This window comes from Acomys minous, assembly GCF_964271855.1.
Source record: "Acomys minous genome assembly, chromosome: 16".
Classification (NCBI taxonomy): Eukaryota; Metazoa; Chordata; class Mammalia; order Rodentia; family Muridae; genus Acomys; species Acomys minous.
The window spans coordinates 56823830-56843098 of record NC_140498.1 but is presented as its reverse complement, the minus strand read 5'-3'; the positions used below and the strand labels follow the sequence as shown (position 1 = coordinate 56843098).

The 19269-nt window shown below is 52.0% G+C and overlaps 1 protein-coding gene across 4 annotated transcripts in view; it reads right to left on the bottom strand.

Annotated features, from left to right (window-relative positions):
• Positions 1-578: 578 nt before the first annotated feature.
• Positions 579-19269, bottom strand: part of SLC7A1 (solute carrier family 7 member 1) — a 73517-nt gene continuing 54826 nt past the window's right edge. For all 4 annotated transcript variants that reach the window (XM_084760996.1, XM_084760999.1, XM_084760997.1 and 1 more), the window contains exons 4-13: positions 17694-17852; positions 15473-15647; positions 12767-12885; positions 11959-12181; positions 10906-11045; positions 9865-9967; positions 8027-8244; positions 7594-7760; positions 7051-7159; positions 579-5551 (exon numbers count right to left, since the gene is read on the bottom strand). In XM_084760996.1, the coding sequence (XP_084617122.1) occupies positions 5448-5551; positions 7051-7159; positions 7594-7760; positions 8027-8244; positions 9865-9967; positions 10906-11045; positions 11959-12181; positions 12767-12885; positions 15473-15647; positions 17694-17852 (1517 nt within the window). In that variant the 3' untranslated portion in view covers positions 579-5447. The remainder of the gene's footprint in view (positions 5552-7050; positions 7160-7593; positions 7761-8026; positions 8245-9864; positions 9968-10905; positions 11046-11958; positions 12182-12766; positions 12886-15472; positions 15648-17693; positions 17853-19269) is intronic.

Sequence of the window (19269 nt, the reverse complement as noted above, 5' to 3'; positions counted from 1 at the left end):
TCTGATCCTGCACACGCCAAGTGCCAGAATCACACCCCTGGGTGTCTGCCAGCACCACTATCAACTGTGAAAACACAAAGGGTTGGCTGCCAGCCTCACTCCAGACTATGAATCAGCCCTCCATGTGAGAACTGAAAGCCCATTGGCTGACCGTGCCTCCTGTGTTATGAATGAAGAATGAGTAAGTGTGCCCTTCCCTGGAGTGCAGGGGATGAGATAGCCATCACTGCAGAGGAACTGCATTTTATCCCCAGCCTGTGCTCTGCATGAAGCCTACTTCTTACAAGATGGTCTGTGTGACGGCCAGGGCAAGCTTCTGGTGCCTGTGGGCTAAGGGAGTTTGTGGAGACCCAAATCGTCTCGTTTAACTGGTGAGTTCTCTGGCCCTGAACCCAGGTGAGTCTGGTGGGATAAGGTTGGGAGACAGGAACATCTAGAAGTACAAGCCTAAAGCCTTCCCCCAAAGCAATTCTAGAAAACGCAACGCCCAAGACACCACGCGCATGCGCGGTACGGCAGAGAGAAGCTGACCCTTGACCCTTCTGAATGGATGCTGCTAGCACTGCAGAGGTGACACGTTGTGTGTGGAAGCCAAAGCAGGGTTTATTAGCATCTGCAGGAGCATGAGACAATGTACCACAAAACAGCTTTGATTCTACAACCCAGAAGTACTGGAGGGGGTTGCCAGTGTACAATGTATTCAGCAACGACGGGAGACACAAGTTTCACATTAAAAAAAAAAAAAAGGTGAAAGATGACACACCTGCACTTGGCCTTAAAATAAAATATAATTAATGCACGGGAATCCAGCAGAGACCAGCTTGATTTACAGTGAACATCAGTCTTAATCGAATGTCACCATTGTAAGAAACTGTAAGAAGACTATTAGAAAAATAGAACCTCAAACAAGAAAAAAATATATATACAATTTACATAATGAAAAACCACATATAACTCTTTTTTTAACAATGGCTCCGTGTTCAGTAGAAGAAGAAAAAAACAATATCCCAGAGAGAGCAAACAATAAGCCAACCTCATCAGGGTCATGACCCTTTGTGACCTTAAACCCATCGAAGCTGCAAGGCACAGATGAAGCAGGAAGTATCTTAAAAACATACATATATTATAACTTCTCACATGGGAAAATAAGTCCCAAACTCAGGAAGCCTGTCAAAGGTAACACTTGCCAACAAGTTAAGTTTGTACGCTGTATCTCCCTAAAGCTTGCTCCCGGCCCTGCTGGATACGCCAGCACCCTGGGGACTCGCCTCGGACAAGGTCTTTCATCTCTCTCAGGCTTTTTAGCCTGCTGTTCAGCACATGTAACAGAGTGGTGGTGGGGGGGGGGGAACCCTTGGCCACACCATATTTCCCCAGCTCAGTGGAGCAGTGGTACAAAAAGACCAGGTTAGAGTGATGGAGGCAAAAACCAGCTGGTAATTCTTTTTCTTTCTTTCATCTTTCTTTCTTTGCCAAAAACAAAACCAAACAAACAAACAAAAAACAAACAAACCCCTCTGTGATACGTAACCACGCTGCTGGAGTGCAGCAAGCTGCAGCACTTGCCCTCTCTCAGGAGCCTGCGTACAATGTTCCCGTTACGAACGCAAACAAGACATGGGCTTGAGTTCTATAAAATAACTGCACATAGCATAACTCAGCTCTGAATTTGAATTCTGTAATACTCCCATGGGTTACGCATTCTTGGCCCAGCAACTCCCTTCACTAGGAGCCGCCAACCAGATGTCGACTCAGACAGTTTTACTCTACCACCCACCAACACCCCAAGGGACGGGCACCCTGGCACTTAGATCCCTCACGAAGGTTCCTTAGTGCCAACAGAACAGTGAGCTCCCAGAATGAAATAAGTTACCTATGGGGACAATGGGACATTCAAGTCAGTAAGGATGAGGCCCAGGCAAAACCCAGGCATGTTTTTGCTATAGGTAGGTACACAGGCCAGCAGTGCCCGAGCCCCTGCCTGCACGCCTGAGCAGGCCTGCAGGGCATAATCCACACTTATCCCAGGAACCCCGTCTCTCACTCGGCTCTTCCCCAGCTTCTTCCAGTGTTGAGCAAGTTCCTCACTAGAGGGGACTGTGATGATTAGCAAACTCACAAAGTCTGTCTGAGGTCAGGGACAAGGCACAAACATACCCATGGGTCTTCCCAGACGGGCCGTATACAGGGTGGACGGAGAGGGTCTCGTATTCCCTCCGGGGTGGTGTGCACACACTGGCTGCGCAGAGTGTACAGGAGGGAGTGTCCCCAACCCCTGGGCGCTAGGGGGAGGTGGAGAAAGCCCCATGTCCTCCATGGTCCTGCTGTCACTTCTGGCCACCACGCCTCAGGCAAGGTGGTTGGCACGCAGTGTCCAAACCAAGTCACCAGCACAGGGGACTGGATGGCTGAGTGTCAAATGGAGATCTGAGATGACGGGAGTAGCGTAGTGTGCACAGTGTTAAAACCAAACTGTGAGCAAATGAGAACAGCATGGAGCCAGCAATCTTCCCGGACACTGCCCGGGACAGGACTCTTTGTTTCCAACGTAAACCCACACAGGCCTGGCTGTAGGGAGTGGGCACGGGGGGTGTATCCCGTGCTTCCATGCATATGCTTGGGGCCTAGTGTCTCTATAGACAGCACCCCACCCCCCACCCCCGCAGCAGCAAGGACACCTTCTGAAAGGTGGAGACAGACACCTTGTACCCCACACCTAAGCACAGCGCCCGGGGTACCGGCTTCTTCATGAACTTGGACTCAAGAGACAGGAAGGGCACACTCATGGAAAAATGGCTCTTTCTACGGGAATGTGGCTTTAGAATGTCTAGGTCCCGAGGATTAGGAAACGCTGGGCAAGCTTTCAAGTGCAGCGAAGCTATTCTTTGGGCAGGAGAGGCCTAGAGACATGACACCAACAACCGTGGTTTCAAGGGACCTCTGTGTTGTTGTTTTGGTTTGGGGTTTGCGTGTTCTCCTTTCTGGAGAGAAAAAACGGGGGGCAAAAGAAAAAGTGTATTAGAGGCACAACTACACACACCACTGCTCCTGAGCTCCCCCCAAAACGCCTCCCTGGCAACTGTTCATTCTTAGTGAAAACATCCGTGTCGCCTGACTAGGAAGTGGGTACGGGGTGCCGCCGTCCTCACCCGCCCCCTGTGTTTGCTTCTGTGGAAGGCAGATCTGCCACCAGGGCTAGCTGTCCTCAGGAGAGACAGTCGTGGATTCAAAACCCTAAATACACCTTTCTGCTTGGCAGGATACAGGCCGCTAGCTGAAATGTCAACTGTAAACACACTGTTAGGCTTTTAGACAGGAAGGGTTCATCCAGAAAGCAAGGAGATAGTTGCGCAGGAGGAGCAGTGGCTCACACCTATAATCTTTGCACACAGGAGCCTGCGGCAGAGGTTAGACTGGGCAACAGTGTGGAATCCAGGCCAACTATCGAGTGAAATCTTGTCTCAAAGAAAGAAACTAAAGTTAAAAAAAAAAATCTCCCAATACCTCACTGGGCACTCTCTCTTCCTCTTTGTCTATGTAGAAAAATAACAAGGAAGAAGAAGAAGAAGAAAAAAAAAGACAAATATTTAACAGGCCCTAAGAAGACAACAGGTAATCAAGACCTGAATAAAATAAGTTAATATTTATCAAAATATTTTACAGCACCAATCTACATAAATGTAAATACCTTTCTTTGGAAACTCAACATTTAGGGTCTTACAATACTTCCTTTGGAATTTTCTCAGACAGCCTGTGAGACAAAGTACCTGGGAGGTGGTCAGGACCTGGCACAGTGCCCGGCTCTTGGCCATGCAGCTGCCTTCCACTAGCTGACACAGCAACCAGGCCAGTTCAACCATTTCCCTAATTTTCCATAGTGCTGGGGATGGAACCTGAGGCCCTGGCCTACCACGAGGCTACATGACAGTCCAGTTTCACTAATTCTTGCTATTCCCAAGAACCTCTAGAGCAGAGAGGACAGAGCCATCAGTTTACCCAGCCTTATTTCCACCAGACTTGTGGCAAAGGCCAGACGGGAAAGCTAGACTTGAAAAACAGCATTTCTATTAGTCTCAGACACTGGCCCTCCCAACCCTGGCATGGGGGGGGGGGACAAGTGGGGGGGGTCCTGCTGGCTCTGACTGGCTCTAAAACGAGAATCCACCAGCAGTGTCACCTTGGTTTTTGTCTACAGAGAGAGGCGAAGTAGTGTAGTCCCTAGGGCCACACCCAGAGAGCTGAGGAGCATGGGGGAGGGGAAACAAAGGCATACCCAAGGAGCTAAGGCCAAGGTGGAATTCTCCTGGGAGCACGCAAAGCCACCGCAGTACTTGAAGGACAAGGAATACAAGAGGCGTAGCAACAGGACCCCAAGCCATCTCGTGCGTGTGCTGACCACACGGCCCGAACCGCAAGCTGTAATGATTTGGCAACCTTCCAAGGTAACAGAAGCCCCCAAGCGATCTGGTGCAGTGACCCACAGCAAGCAAACTGGAGGATGGGAGGACGCCGCAGCGCTCAGTAGATGCAAGAGGCCACACGGATCACACATCAGTGGCCGGAAAAGCATCACCGCCTCACGTCGAGTGCCACCTTAGGAGACCCAAGAGGCTGACTCAGCCCTAATTAATACGTCCGCGTGTCCCAGTGACTCAGGAGAGTGAGGACAGGTGCCAAAGGCAGCAGAAGATGACCTGGGCCTGCTAGAAATGGGACTATAGCATGTCACTTAGGCCACATGACAGAGCCAGTCCCCGCCCCCCCCCCCCCCCCCGCCCCACCGTTGATCCCTCTAGAGACCTCCCATCTTCTGTGCTCCGGAGCATCCTGGGGTCTGTTACAAGGTCACAGAGGCTGGGAAACTTGTATGGACCGAGTCCTCATCCTGTCACCCTAGCCAGAAAGCAGGCAGATGAGGTTCTGTTCTTCCTTTTCAGGTACCCTGTAGGTGACTGGCTGTTGGGCAGCACGGCTGGGGACACGCTTTCTCATAGGGCTAGTCTCGCATCTTGTGGTCACATGGTGGTCCTGGTTGGGCTGACAGGGATACGCTCACTAACAGTCTGGAGTGTATACATGAGCAATTACCAGGGGGGTCCCAGGAAGGGAGGCCTGCTTTGCAGGTTAGAGAAGGGGGTCCCCCCTTCTGCTGGGGCTGCAGCAGCGAAGCGCCCAGCCGGCAGGGAGTAGAACTGCTGTCTTTGCTCAGAGGGAGATGAGGAGACCAAGGGGCTGTCCAGAAGTGACCAGGATCTCATGAGCTGGCTGCAGGGCTGTCTGGCCAGGCCATGTTAGCCGTGACTGAGGCTGCAATCTGGCTCACGGCACCTTTGGTGACACCGGAGGTGTGATAGCTGATCCTGCGGCATGGGTGGAAAGTACGTGAGGGTCCCAGGCCTCTATGGGCACCCGTCAACCGACGTCACCTCGGTGGGCGGGGCTGCGCGTCATTTGCACTGGTCCAAGTTGCTGTCAGGGGTCCTTGCCTGGCCGCTGGCCAGGGACGCCTCCTCACTGTGCCACAGCCCATAGCCGAAATAGATGGAGAAACCTACGGGTAGAGAGAAAGAACAGAGCTCGTGAGGAGAGAACAGGCAGGGCTGTGAGGCAGATGAGATTACCCAAAGTCCACTGGGGCAAAGCTACGTATATGTCATGGGTGGGCCCACGATGGCCTCCCTGAGCAGCAGGCCAGGTGGAAAGTCACAGAAGATGTTGGACTGCTGTCTACCACTAGGTGGCCTCAGAGTACCAGATAGACTACTGTTCTTCCCAGGATGGGACTTCTAGCAAGTACTCTGCATTTTAGTAAGTAATCAATAGGACACAGTCAACAGCAGGGAACACAGTTAGCACAGGATGGTGCACAGCATTGGCCCAGCATCCAGGACTCCTCATATGTACAGTGGTGCTTTGAACAACCCACAAGAGCCTGTGAACGCATGGCTAAGGGCCACCTGTGCAACTTGCACAGGAACGCATTCTTGAAGGGCTCAGCTTCCCCGGGGGTCTAGGAAATGACCCCACACCTCCATCACCAACGTGTGTGGGGAGGAAACAGTAGGAACAGGTAAACCTGCCCCCCCCCACCTCCACCACCAAAAGAACCGTGGATCACAGTGAGCTGTGGGCAGCTCTCTAGATTTTTTTTTAAGATTTTCTTATTTATTATGTATACAATATCCTGCCTGCAGGCCAGAAGAGGGCACCAGATCTCGTTATAGATGGTTGTGAGCCACCATGTGGTTGCTGGGAATTGAACTCATGACCTCTGGAAGAGCAGTCGGTGCTCTTAACCTCTGAGCCATCTCTCCAGCTCCAGCTCTCAAGATTTTAAAAGAAAATGAGCAACTGCAAGGTGCTTCCCATGAGCCTCCAGGGTCGCAGAGCTGGTCCCCCAGGCCATCAGCACCACAGCCCAGACACTGAGGAGGACTGAAACCAGCTCCTACAGGCCCAAGGTCAGACGCCTGGGGTGGGCGTGGGGTGTAGTGGTGGCAGTAAGGAGAGCCAGACACAGCAGGGCTGGCCAGCACGCAAGCAGACAACCCCAGACCGAACTGTACCCCAAGTTGTATCAAGCCCTGGTTGTCTTCTGTCAGGAATAAGAGAGCTGCGACCTCATCAAGAGCCTCCCAGATGGCAACAGCTCCCACCACCCTGTCTCACTGGCAGAGGTGTTCTGAAGGGCCCGGGAGTGCTCACAGCCGAGGTGCTGGGGAGAGCGGTGCTTTGTTGATAGCACCTTCTAACCTCACGGCTTTTTAACTTCAAGGTCAAGCCTGGTGAGAGAGCTGTCTTGGGCAACAGCCTATTAAAGGTGCATAAAGGGGAAGACGGTTCCACAACGTATCGGGAGTTTTGGAGCAAGCCACTTACTAATCACGTTTGTTCGAGCTACAGAAGGCACAAGGAGGCAGCTTCTACAAACTAGCCAGCCAGGAGGCAGGAGGGACAACGGCCAGCGTAGCAGGTAAGTGTAGCAGAGCTTCCGAGAGAGGCTGGGATACCGGATGTGTGCCACTCAGCAAACCCCACAACGTCACATACCTATGAGCATCCACACAGCAAACCGGATCCACGTGCCCTGGTCCAGCTGCATCATGAGATAGATGTTTACGAAGATGCTCAAGACAGGAAGTATGGGGACAAAGGGTACCTGCAGAGACACGGGGAAAGCATTCCTCCTAAAGAGACCCGAAGAGGAATAGCCATTTCATCCACAAGGTTAAGCTAGGTGATGATGATGATGATGATGATGATGATGATGATGATGATGATGATAAAACTACAGAAGCTTTGGTCGCCTTTAAGGCCAAGCAACACCAGGCAATTCATCAGGATATTTTAATGGGAGGTCCTTAGACACATGGTGTGCCCCACAGACAGACGGGCTCCTGCCTCTAGAGACAGACCCTGGCTTAGCAAGGCAGGGTGCTTGTGCTCTGAGGGTCCCTGAGGTTAGCTGGCAAGAGCAGCCCCCCCCTCCAAAATTCCCAGGTTTGGCCGAGCCACAAAGGTCTAGCTTCCCGGCAGAAAAACCATGCCTGTGACCCGTCAGTATATTCCCTGCGGGCCTGCCCAGCTGCTCACCTTAAACGAGAGCTTGGTCTTGCTCTCAGGCTGCCTCCAGATGATGCCCGTCACCAGCATGCAGAGGAGGACCGACCCTGTCATCACAAAGACTGCCCACAGCGTCCCTTCGGCCAGAGCCTCTCTTCCAAGCACGGCCACAATGCACACGGTAATGATAAGGGCGGCTGTGGGGGAGACACACAGGGAGTTGGAGAGGGTCCCCAACTATAGACCATACAGCTCCCCAAACCCCCCAAAGGGAGACTCTGCATTTGCCTCTTCAATTACATGCGAATGAAAGCTGATGTCATAGTTGGGTACCAAAACAGATACCCATCTTTTCCACCAATTCCCTCCTCCCCCTGTTCCTACCCTACTCTCATCCCAGAAGCCACACAGCACCGCAAAGGCAGACTCCGAACCCTTTAGCCAGGAAAAGGGAAGCTCTTACCTAGGAGGCCGGCTGAAATGTTCACAATTAGCCCTGAGAATTTGGATGGCTCCATGTTCTTGGGCGAAAGTATGGTTTTCAGAGAAAACTTCTCGGGGACTGGTAAAAAGCCTGTCTGGGAGTCACTGGCACTGACCAGCTCGTTCTGGTCTGCTTGATCTAGCTCGTCGGTGGTTCTGGCCATCTGGTATACCAGGTTAGGTTGTTCCGGCTGGTATCTGTAAAGACACACTCACAGCATGGGTACTGAGGTCCGCTTTTGTTAAGAAAGGACACACAAACACACACACACACCAGTCTGAGCTCTCAATGAGCCTTCAAAAACGGGACATAGGACATAAACGGGCAAAATGGTGCAGTCTCTCTCTAGCAATACAAGAACCAAGGACAGATCAGGTCCTTTCTGCTTTGACCTAATTCTCAACCTTGGTGTCCTCGCTCTTGGTGAAACAAAAAGGGGCAACCACTGAGACTCCGTCCAGTGAAATGTCCCAGAGAGGTTCTCTTAATGAAGGAAGCAATGGTGGCCCTTGGATGTGACAATGTTAGGTCACTTCTCACCAAACCACTGTTGTCAAGATCTCAAAGTGAGGACAGAGATAAACAACACTAGGATTCCATTTGATGCAGAATCGCTGACTACAAGCAGGCGGACGGGTAAGCTCTGTCGGCATGACCTAATGGGAGGAAGCTATTCTAAAACTCTCAGTGCCTTGGCATGTGAGTAACAGCAGAGCCCAGGTAAGAGCCAAGTCTGTGGGATGATTTCCAGATGAAGCAAGCATTAACATGAGGGCAGCTCTCTTTGCCTTCCCAACCAGACCGTGTCCTCACCAGCTTTTAAAAGCAGGGTACCTTCTGCACGGTCTTGCAGATAATCAATTCCAAGCACAAGAAGAGTGCGTAGAAAGCTAAGTTAACTGTTCTTCCCACAGACTCACATGGGCGGAGCAATTGGGCCAATCAAGAAAGTAGGTGAAAAAAAAAAAAAGTAAGTGGAGCTCAAAGAACACATTGGTGCTGAGCCTGTAAAATGGAATAGAGGTCGGAGAACTAGTTTAAGTTGAGGCTGCAGAGTGGCTAGTAGGGATCAGGCCAGGTTTTATAGACACTAGGTGCTGGAAAAATGAAGCTATTTGCCTTCTAAGGAGACACCTGAAAGAAGTAAGGAAGCTCTTGCTGGCTGGGGCACAAGAGTGTGGTCGCTCTGAATTTGTGTCCTCAGGATGCGTGCCACCTCAGGCCATCCCTACAACAGATCCTTGGTCCTCCGTGTCTATGCCAGAGTTGGAGCCCAGGCATGTGATTCTTTGGGAAGGCTCTAGGTGGGAGAAGAAGCTTCAGCCGCCCTACTGCCACTTTAATGCTACTGTCCCTCAAAAGGGAAGCGGTTATAATCCTGTGTCCCTGAAAGCTACACCACAGCACGCCAAGACGTGCACTCCCCACTACAGCGCAAACAGACTACAGAAGCTTCGCACTGAGGAGGCATCATAGGCCTTGGATTCTTCTGATGCAATGTGGGGTACCACAGCCCCCAGGACCATCTACCCCCACAGTCAGGCTGACTGAAGCCATTGCCCTAAGCCTTTTCAGTTTCTGATTGCAGACTCAGACCGACAATGCTGCTGCCGAGGACAGCTAACCTTCTGACATTTAGCCAGAAAAATAGGGAACTCGTTAGGAGGAAGCGAAGCTCAGGGGCTGGGGTGTGCCACGGACCACATCCCACCTCCGGCTCGGCTAATACGGCCTGAGGATTATAAACTTACAAAACCGTTTGTCAAAACTATGGGCTGCCTAGCGTCAGTCACGGAACGCAGGGAAGTTATACATACCGTAGGACCAGAACGCAGGCGGCCACCAGAGAGTAAGCCAGGAGGGTGCCGATGGACATGAGGTCTACCAGGTCCTTCAGCTCAAACAGGAAGGCCATCACAGCTGGGGGAAGACAGACATCAGGACCGTGAGTGGCCCTCCGCCCGCCCTACAGTCAGGACCACCAAGCATCTGTAATCCAGGTACTGTCAGCCCCACCCTCAGCCTGGCCAGGAGAGACACTGCTCAACTGAAGACAGGCTCAAGGTTGAAAGAGAGTTCTCAATAAATAGTACAAATAGTTAACAATAAAACTTATAAAATTCGCAGAGTACTATTCTTCTTTGTGCGCACACGCGTGTGTGTGTGTGTGTGTGTGTGTGTGTGTGTGTGTGTGTGTGTGTGGCGGGGGAGCGAGTGTGTGAGGGGGGGAGCGAGAGAGAGAGCAAGCATGCGCACTCTGGCCATGGAGGTGACAGTAAGTATTAATCGCTAAGAATAACTCCATCCCATCCTCTGTAAATCTGGTTTCTTTGTCCTTTATCAAAGCAGTTATCTAGAGCTGGAGAGATGGCTCAGAGGTTAAGAGCACTGGCTGCTCTCCCAAAGGTCCTGAGTTCAATTCCTGCAACCACATGGCGGCTCTCAACCATCTGTAATGAGATCTGGTGCCCTCTTCTGGCCTGTGGGAGCACATGGGGGCACAATACTGTATAAATAATAAATAAAAAGAGCTTTCGATGCCCTCCTAAGGGACTTGAGCTCGGTCACTAACACCCATGTGTTGGTTCACAACCATCCTGGGGGACCCCACTCCCTCTTCTGGCCTCTGTAGGTACCAGGCACACACACATACATGAAGGGCCAAACATCCATCCACATAAATTTAATCTTAAAATTGTAACGAACCCAGTCCCGGGTGTACAAAGCGGTGTTTGAGGGTCTCTAACGGATGTGCTGGAGCTTTTCACAGTTCATACAGACAAGTAAACGTCACGACTCCCCAGGAACGCTGATCTACGTGTTCGAACAGCAGCACGGGGCATGGGTTAAACACTCACCAGCAATGGCGCCTGAGGTCACCGTGGCGATTATTGGTGTTTTGGTCCTATCGTTGATTTTGGCCAAAAACTTAAAGAGCAGCCCGTCTTCAGCCATGGCATAGATAACTCGGGGCATGGGAAACATGGAGCCTAGGAGGCTGGGCGAGAAAGACGGAAAACACGTGAGTCAAACGGGTCACTGGCAAACTAAGCCTTTTGCCGACCCCTCATGACCACAGCCAAGGACGGGTGTCTGCTCTCACCAGGATCCACTCCCTTCCATAGCACTTGGCACCCGGGGCTGCAGGACACCTGACATAAAGGAGCGTCCTCCATAAGGGAGCTTTCACATTTGTGTCTATAGTTAGCCCTAGTGGAGGGCGATGGTTAGCAAACGGTTCCTGTTTACACAAGCTGGTGGGGAAGCCCAGGGTCGATGTGTGTGTGTGTGTGTGTGTGTGTGTGTTTGCGCGCGCGTGCATGTGTGCACATGCGTGCTGGGGGTATGGGACTCCTTAAAAGGCACCACTCCTTTACTCAAAGAGGCTCCTGCCTTACCAGCCAAACTAAAGGCCAAAACTACAGTGATCAAAGAGGGGACCTGGGTCAGGGGTCAAAGTCAGGAGCAGAAAGCCGCATCCTTGCTAAACATCCTGTACAAAGTTGGCTCCAGCTCTTATCACTTTCTGTAGCTCCTAACCCATGTCAACTACAGTATGAAAACATCGGATGGAAGATTCCGGAAAAAAGCAACTGATAATTCCACTTTTCTTTTAAGTGTCAGTATATAATCATGCCCCTAGTACCTTAGCTACTGGCGTACATCTTACTGTGCCATATTAAACTTTATCACGATCATGTGTGTGTGTGGAAAAAGGAAATACTCTGTACATAGGGTTTGGAATGACCTATTGTTTCAGGCCTCCAGCGGAGGTCTCCGAGCGTAGTTCCCCGAGGATAAAGGGTAGCACCGTATTAACAACACAAATAACTTACGGCGACAAAATGCACAACGAGCCACACCACTGGTGTTGGGGTGTGGGGTTGGGTGCGCCCGGAAGCTGCCCTCACCTGGTGGAAAGTGCACAGAGGGAGCCGACAGCCACTGCGTACTTAGCGCCTTCCCAGCCGCTGTACTTGAAGGCACCAGGCAGCGGGCTGTCGGTGTCCAGGCAGAAGTAAGGCATCATGAGTGTGAGAGCAGCGGACACCCCGAAGTACGCTATGAAGCAGATGAGGAGGGACGCCACGATGCCCACAGGAATGGCCTTCTGGGGGTTCTTCACTTCTTCACCTAGGAGCAGCGGGGCGTCAGCCAATGAGGGACCGAGGGGGGCGAGCATCACGTCATGCCCGCAAGGGGAACTGGGGTCTCGGGGTCTCCCAGCTCTTCCCGTGACAGAACAGGGCGGGGGGTGGGGTGGGGGGTGGGGCGGGGCACCCTCGGAAACGCCCGCCACATAATCACAGCCCAGGAGGGCGTTCCTGACCTTTCTATCAGGGGTTCAGCAAACGGAGTTTCCTTTGGGTGAGCCTAGAGGCTTAAGGGAGCCTGACCTATTCAATCTGCCGGGTCGCTGTTGTTATTATAATGGCCCGGATGTGCAGATATGAGACCAGGCGACAGCCACACTGTCATTGTCCCACTCTGGCCGCAGTGCCCTGGTTACGTTAATGACGTAATTTCCTGTCAGGCACTGCTCCTAGGGGATGTGGGAAGGTGCCAGGGGGAGTGAGAAGAGATCAGCAGCAGGAAGCGACAAATCCACACAGTTGCTCCTCTGGGACCAGAGCAGCAAGTGGAATGTGCCGGCAGGAAGACGTTACTGGCGGTGGCGGCGAGGGAGCAGGGCCCCACCCGGCATGAGGCTCCACAAACCTGTAGTGGCAATGCAGTCAAAGCCCACGAAGGCATAGAAGCAGGTCGCTGCCCCAGACAGGACACCGGAGAATCCAAAGGGCATGAAGCCTCCCTCACCGTGTTTCACGTTTGTGTCACTAGGGGAAAGAAATAGAAAGAAAAAAGAAAAAGCAAAGATTAGAACACTCGCTGCACCGTTTCCTTTTGGGGACAGCACTGCTCTGAGGAGAAGATCAGGGCTCAGTCTCTCTGACCACAGTGAGGAGGGCACTCAGTGGTGCCAGGCCTCTCTTCTCCAGGGCTCAGAGGACTTGGCATACACTATGTACCTTTCCAGAAGCATTTCCACGCAGAGACTGGTAAGGAGAGGCAGGAGGCTGGGAGGACACAGGCACATATAAACACCGTGTGCGGCCTCACCCAGCCCTGCTCCCCAGGCTGTGCGTGGTCTAGGTGCTAAAGTATAAAAATCAGGCTTTCAGGTTTTGGTTTGTTTGGTTTTTGAGACAGGGCTTCTCTGTGCAGCCTTGGCTGGCCTGGAAGTCACTCTGTAGGCCAGGCTGACCTTGAACTCACAGCAATCCAACTGCCTCTGCCTCCCAAGTGCTGTGATTAGAGGTGAGCGCCACCACCTCTTAGCTTAGCTAAAAACAGGTGTTTCTAAGCAAGCTAAGGTCTTACACACGTGCACCGTTTTTTAGTCGACCGCTGCATTCCTGCAGCCACCATGTTATATGAGGGAAAATGGCTGCAGTAAAAGTGTGGACTTTGTCACTGAAGGTTTGCTTTGAAGAAGCGTCAGGCAGGACCGCTGTGGAGGGAGGACAGGGAGCCTGGACTCCCAGGAGAGCACCAAGTGCTAGTCATGCGGGGCGAGAGACACAGAAAGGGCTTTGGGAGGCTTGTGAGGAGGAGGCAAGCACCCAATGGGCCTCTCTGACTCCAACAAGGCGCTCACCCAGCCTTCCCCAACTGGTGGAGTGAGTGGAAATCCACGAGCAAGGATATACCAATCCACAGACTCCGCCACAACTTCTCCTCACACTCCGCACAACGCTGTCAGGCCTCCTGGTCCCTGCCAGAGGCTCCTGCCCTGACTCCCCTCGGTGATGAACACAAACCAGATAAATCCAGTCCTCCCTGAGTTGCCTCAGTCTGTGTTTTACCACGGCCACAGAGGACAGCGTGATCACCACATGTCCTTGAGTGACGGGGTTGGGGAGGGAAATGCGGGGCTTGTCTGAGAGACATGCAACCTCATACAAACATACACAAGGCTATTGTGAGAAATGTGAATCTGTGGCCAGAAAATGAATCCACAAATAAAATAAGGCCCTTTACAGACTTTTAATAAGACTAAAGAGCCTGCTAGCCTCCAGGCCTGCAGGCCTCCTTTCCCACAGAGGCAGATTCTCACTCCAGCAACAAATGTCACCTTGTCTGGTAGGCCATCCCTGAGGTGGCGAGCTCGGGGATGAAGGGGGGCAGGGGGGGGGGGGAAGGACACGACAGTAATCTCTGTTGCTGGCCCAGGCAATCTGCAATAACAAATTTAAATCCCAGCTGACCGCGCCAGGAAGCAAGAGGGGCCTTGTGTGTTTCACCCCTGCCTGCAAACAGCGGCCAGAGAAATGTGCTCTCCCCGGCTTCCAAAGCCTACCGTGGAACTTCAAAGCGCGCTCAGCGTTGGCTCCACTCCATCTTGGATTCCCGGGACCAATAAACTTGGCATAAATATAACTATCTATGGAAAGCACATTTGAGCACGTCCTCCCGTCTCCATAGTAGAGTTTAGGGAAGGAAAAGATACTTTTGTTTAGGCTGCTAATTAAAGGGTAGTAGGCTTAGTGAAGTTCTGTGTATCCAACTCGACTGCTGCAGCAGTGGTACAGGCTCAACACCTGGTCTCACACCAATGACTAATGCGGTATGTGTGACTGCTCAGATCGCTAGCGTAGGGCGGCTCTCTTTAGCCCCCCCTGTGGCTGCTCACCGGAACGAAGATGGGGGTAGAGGGGTGTGGACAAGTTGGGGTGGGGATGCCAAAGGGGTGTTCAGGGCTGATATTCAGACACCCTGGGTATACCATTTCCCCTTCTGGAAAAAAAAACAGGGTATGCTCCCATACCCAGTCCAGCCACTCATCAGACAAGAGGCCAGCGGACGTTGTCGTCAGGCAGGACAGGACAAACTGGAGACAGCTGTGACTCCAAAGTGGCCAGCCACCACCATAAAAAGCCACCGTGTCTTCCAAAGGCGCCTTCATCAAGGCAATGTAAGCATTAGCCTTAATGACAATAGAGTCACAGAGTGTCCTGGGACACCGGGATTCACCTGAACATCTGACCAAGAAGATTAAAATGGCGTCACAATGACTTGGCTTTGTTTCCTAAATGATTAGAACTTGTTGAAGGCACAGGAGGAGAAGTGGGGTGGGGCACACCCATTAGTCCCAGCACCTGGGAGGCAGAGGCAGGTGGATCTCTATGCAATGTAGGTCAGCCAGGTCTACATATTAAATACATATATCAATCAATTGGCTTTTAAAAAATAAAACTCTTTGATGATGAAGGAGGAGGAGGAGGAAAAGGAGAAGGAGCACCTTTACAAAATAAATTAAAATCATGTAATATTTAAAAGTACGTGTTATCCTATGAACTGTGTCATATGATCTAAAATAGCTAATACGGAGAGCCGCCAAAGGGACACATGGAGTAAACTCACTTGTTCCTACAAAGGCGGCTGGACTCATTCAAGAAATCCTTCTCCGTGAGCTGCCAGTTTGTAATGGAGCCTTTCACGAAGCCGGACACCATGATGAAACACAGGACCAGAACGTTAATACACGTGAATATCTTGTTGACCATGGCTGACTCTTTCACACCGACAGTTAACAATCCTAAGAGAAAGGCACAAACAGAAGGCCACATGGAAGGGTTAGCCATAGCCCAGTTTCTTTCATTCAGGGACAAGGGACAAGAAGGTGAAGGGCAGGAGGTAGCCACTAGGCATGGGACCCCCAACGTTCTCTGCACACCTCCAGGGAACGCGGCTCAACCGACTGTTGCTCTCAGAGCAAAGACCTAACCAACCGCAAACAGTGGGGGGTGGGGGGGGCTCGAGTTCTGGATTCCCTGGGAGCACAGAGAAGGCGCCACAGTGGAACAGTGGGGCACTGAAGGCTGCAGAAGTCTGGACCGTGGTGGTCAGCCTTCCATGAGGAGCAAGCGCTTGGTGGAGGATGCACAGGGCCTGGGTCCCCTCACCTAACAAGGGAAAGATACTCCAGGGAAGTTAAAAAGAATTTGTTCTCTCTGAGGAAACATCACTTGGTGCAGGAATGAGAGAGCGTTCCTTGGAGATATCTAAGTCACATTGGCTGTAGCAATGCGTTCTAGGATCATGGTCCCTCCTCAGACTTAATATTCCTAAAACAATATCTAAACTTGACCAGTTCTAGCTTGTTAGTTCATTAAACGCAAAACAGGAGAATCACACAACAGAGGACAGGCTGCCCCCGCCCCCCCAGTGGTAAGAGCCTCTGCCGTGCACACACACAGCTCACATAGTAAGGTATGGTCCACCAGGCGGGGCTACGGAGAGGCAGAAAGCATCCAGGGGCCGGTTCTCCAGGTCCTGGGGCTGCCCCTGAATGGATGTGTAGGCCAGGTCAGGATGAGGGTGACGGGTGGGGCTGGGAGTGGGGGTGTCCTTTCCTTTCTTTCTTCTTCCAGCTCAGACTCATGGTCCCATCACAGTGGTCTGCCACCCCGGGCCCAAATCAACAGGGTAAACGGTCCACGACTGAAGCCTCAGACACTGTAAGCCTAAATAAAACCTTTTCCCTGATACCATATGAACTCGAGCATTTGCTACAGTGATGGGGGGCAGGGGAGGGAAGGTTAGCACTTGGCCAAATCGTGATGGACCCAGGAAGGGAGCCGGTGTCACCCAGGAACCAGTATGAGCAGAGAATGTGGTCCTCCCACAGGCAGCATAGAGGGGAAAAAAAAACCCGTACCCATGGGATGAAGTCTGAAACGCTGAGTAATGAGTGAGCCATCAAATAATTAATTAATCAGTGGCTAAGCGAAGACGCCACTGTGCTCCAATGTGCTGCCTTCCTTAGTGTCCCTCCCTCTCGTGTTCACGAAAATAAAAGTCTAACCATAGTTGTACAGACTTATTTTCTAACACATGTTTCTGTTAGCTGGGCCAAAAATACTCCCGGGGCTGGCCCCACGTGAGATGACCTCACTTCTACAGCTCTCAGGAGCCACCCAAGGCGTGCTGAGTTCTAACATTTGATGGGCACTGCCCATCACTGCGTCTGCATGTCTGCTAAATGCTCCGCAGAGAACGATGTCCGTCTGAGCGTCAGAGACACAGGCCAGCGTCACTAATGAGAAACTGCCACCGGCTGTGTCCTGTGGCACCCAGGATTTCCAAACTCTGCAACTTAATCACCGAAAGGGCGTGTGCGTGGTTGGGACGTGTAAGCAAAGCCCCCCAACATGCCTCGGGAAGCCTAAGCACGCCGCCCTCTTCCGGAGGAATGTCTCTGCTCCACATTTTCCTGGCACACTTCCTTCCCAAAGCACCATCTTCTGAGTCAAAAGGTCAAAAAGCCTTCAGTGCTAACAAAACCTCATGCCGGGGAGCACGAGCCGACCTGTAGGCAGGCGAGTGGTCAGGGAAGAGAGCAAAGAATTGGGGGGCGGGGATCAAAGAGGCAAGAAGGCCAGAAGCTGAGAGGGGCTGAGGGCTGCCTTGGAGTAAAAGCACAGGCCAGGCATGCTGAGGCTCTGGGTTCCTTGCCCAGAAAAAGCACCAATACATGAACGGACAAATTAATAAATAAGCAAATGTAAGAGGCAAAGCAAGCTAACAGCAGGCCTGGGACCCGTGGCCCCAACACAATCTTTTTGTCAAAACGGGCCTTCACCTGTTAGGATGATGATTATAATCACAGCAAATACGTCAGGGTTCTGGGCTAGCACCCCAGGGACATTCAGAGCCATGTGCTTGCGTGAAAAGTCTCCGATGTGTTTGCCTATCAGCTCGTCGAAGGTCGCACTCCAGGCTCTTGCCACACTTGAAGTACCTGCCGCAGAGCACACGGTGACAGTCAGAGAACAGTGGTTACCTGTCGGCCCCTCGTGCGGGGGACAGCAGGCTGCATCCTGAAACATCGTCGGTTGGCTGAGTCGCAGTATATACAATGACGAAGGCTCTACAGTGAACGGGGTGAAGCCAAAGGCTCCCTGGGGTTACTAGGGCTGGAAGGAAACCCATTTTATCCTTAACCGAGATCTACACTGTGTGTTTCAGGGGTGTGTGCGCGTGCTTGCATGTGTGCGGCGTGCAGTGAGTGAGTGTGTATGTGTGTGTGTGTTTGTGTGTGCGCGTGCAGTGAGTGAGTGTGTGTGCACACACGTGTCCCCACATGTGCGTGCTACACTGGTGTATGAGTGAATCCCAACCATAAATCGAAACTTAAGAATTTTTTCAACTCTGCATAAGTATCGATAGCAATACGCGTTCAGTAGGTATTGAAGTTCAATTTTTATCTTTTCAGGGTCTAGCGATATTTCATTTGATCCTCTGTGGCGATGCTGGAGAGCATCAGCCCAGCCCACGATTGTGAGGGACACGAGTGGGAATCTGCTCTGCCCCTAGGCTGGGGGCACTTGTAGTTTTGGTGGATTGCCTGCGCTTTCACTGTTTTTGTGTTTTCCGGGGGCGGGCGGGGAGGGGACGCGGGCATTGGTTTTCTGAGACAGAGTCTCGGCGTGCAGCTGGGCTGGCCTCAGACTGGCCATCATCCTCTTGTCTCCGCTTCCCAAGCACTAAGATGGCAGGAGTGCATCACCCACGCACTGTGATGCTTTTGTTCTATGAGGTAACTATTAGTATGCAACTGTGATACGCAGGGAAGCAGCTGCGTGTGTGCTTCAAACGCAGCATACGCGCATGAGCATAAATGTACATATACACGCGCATGTGTACGTGGGTGTCACAATAAAAACTTACAAGTAAATCACAGCCCTTACCAACGGACGGGTTCTGACAGCATCTACTCAAATGACAAATACTGACAAGCCAGGGCACTGTTTAGGAGCCCACTCTCCTGTGAGCCCTCGGAGGCAGGGAAACCAGTATACACAGCCTTACGACTCACCTGAAAAGTGATTTATCAATGGGCTGACCCCATCATAGGGCCAAGCCTACCCTCAGCCCTGATGAGGCAGGCTGCCGCTTTGTACCTGAACCCAGAGGCCATGGTATCCCAAGTGCAGGACCACGGCGAAGAACCCACCTCACCGACCCCCAGCTACAGAGGACACAAGAAGAGGCTGGACCCCAACAGTCGACAGTCCTGGCAGTACTCTCACTCCCCGTCTCCTTCCGTTCTGAAGATGCCCTGCTGCCTCTCCAGTGCTGCTTGTCAGGAAATGGAGCTCCAATGGTTGCATCTGGTGTTCTCCTCTCGTTTCAGAGCCCTCCCCGTCCCCTCCCCC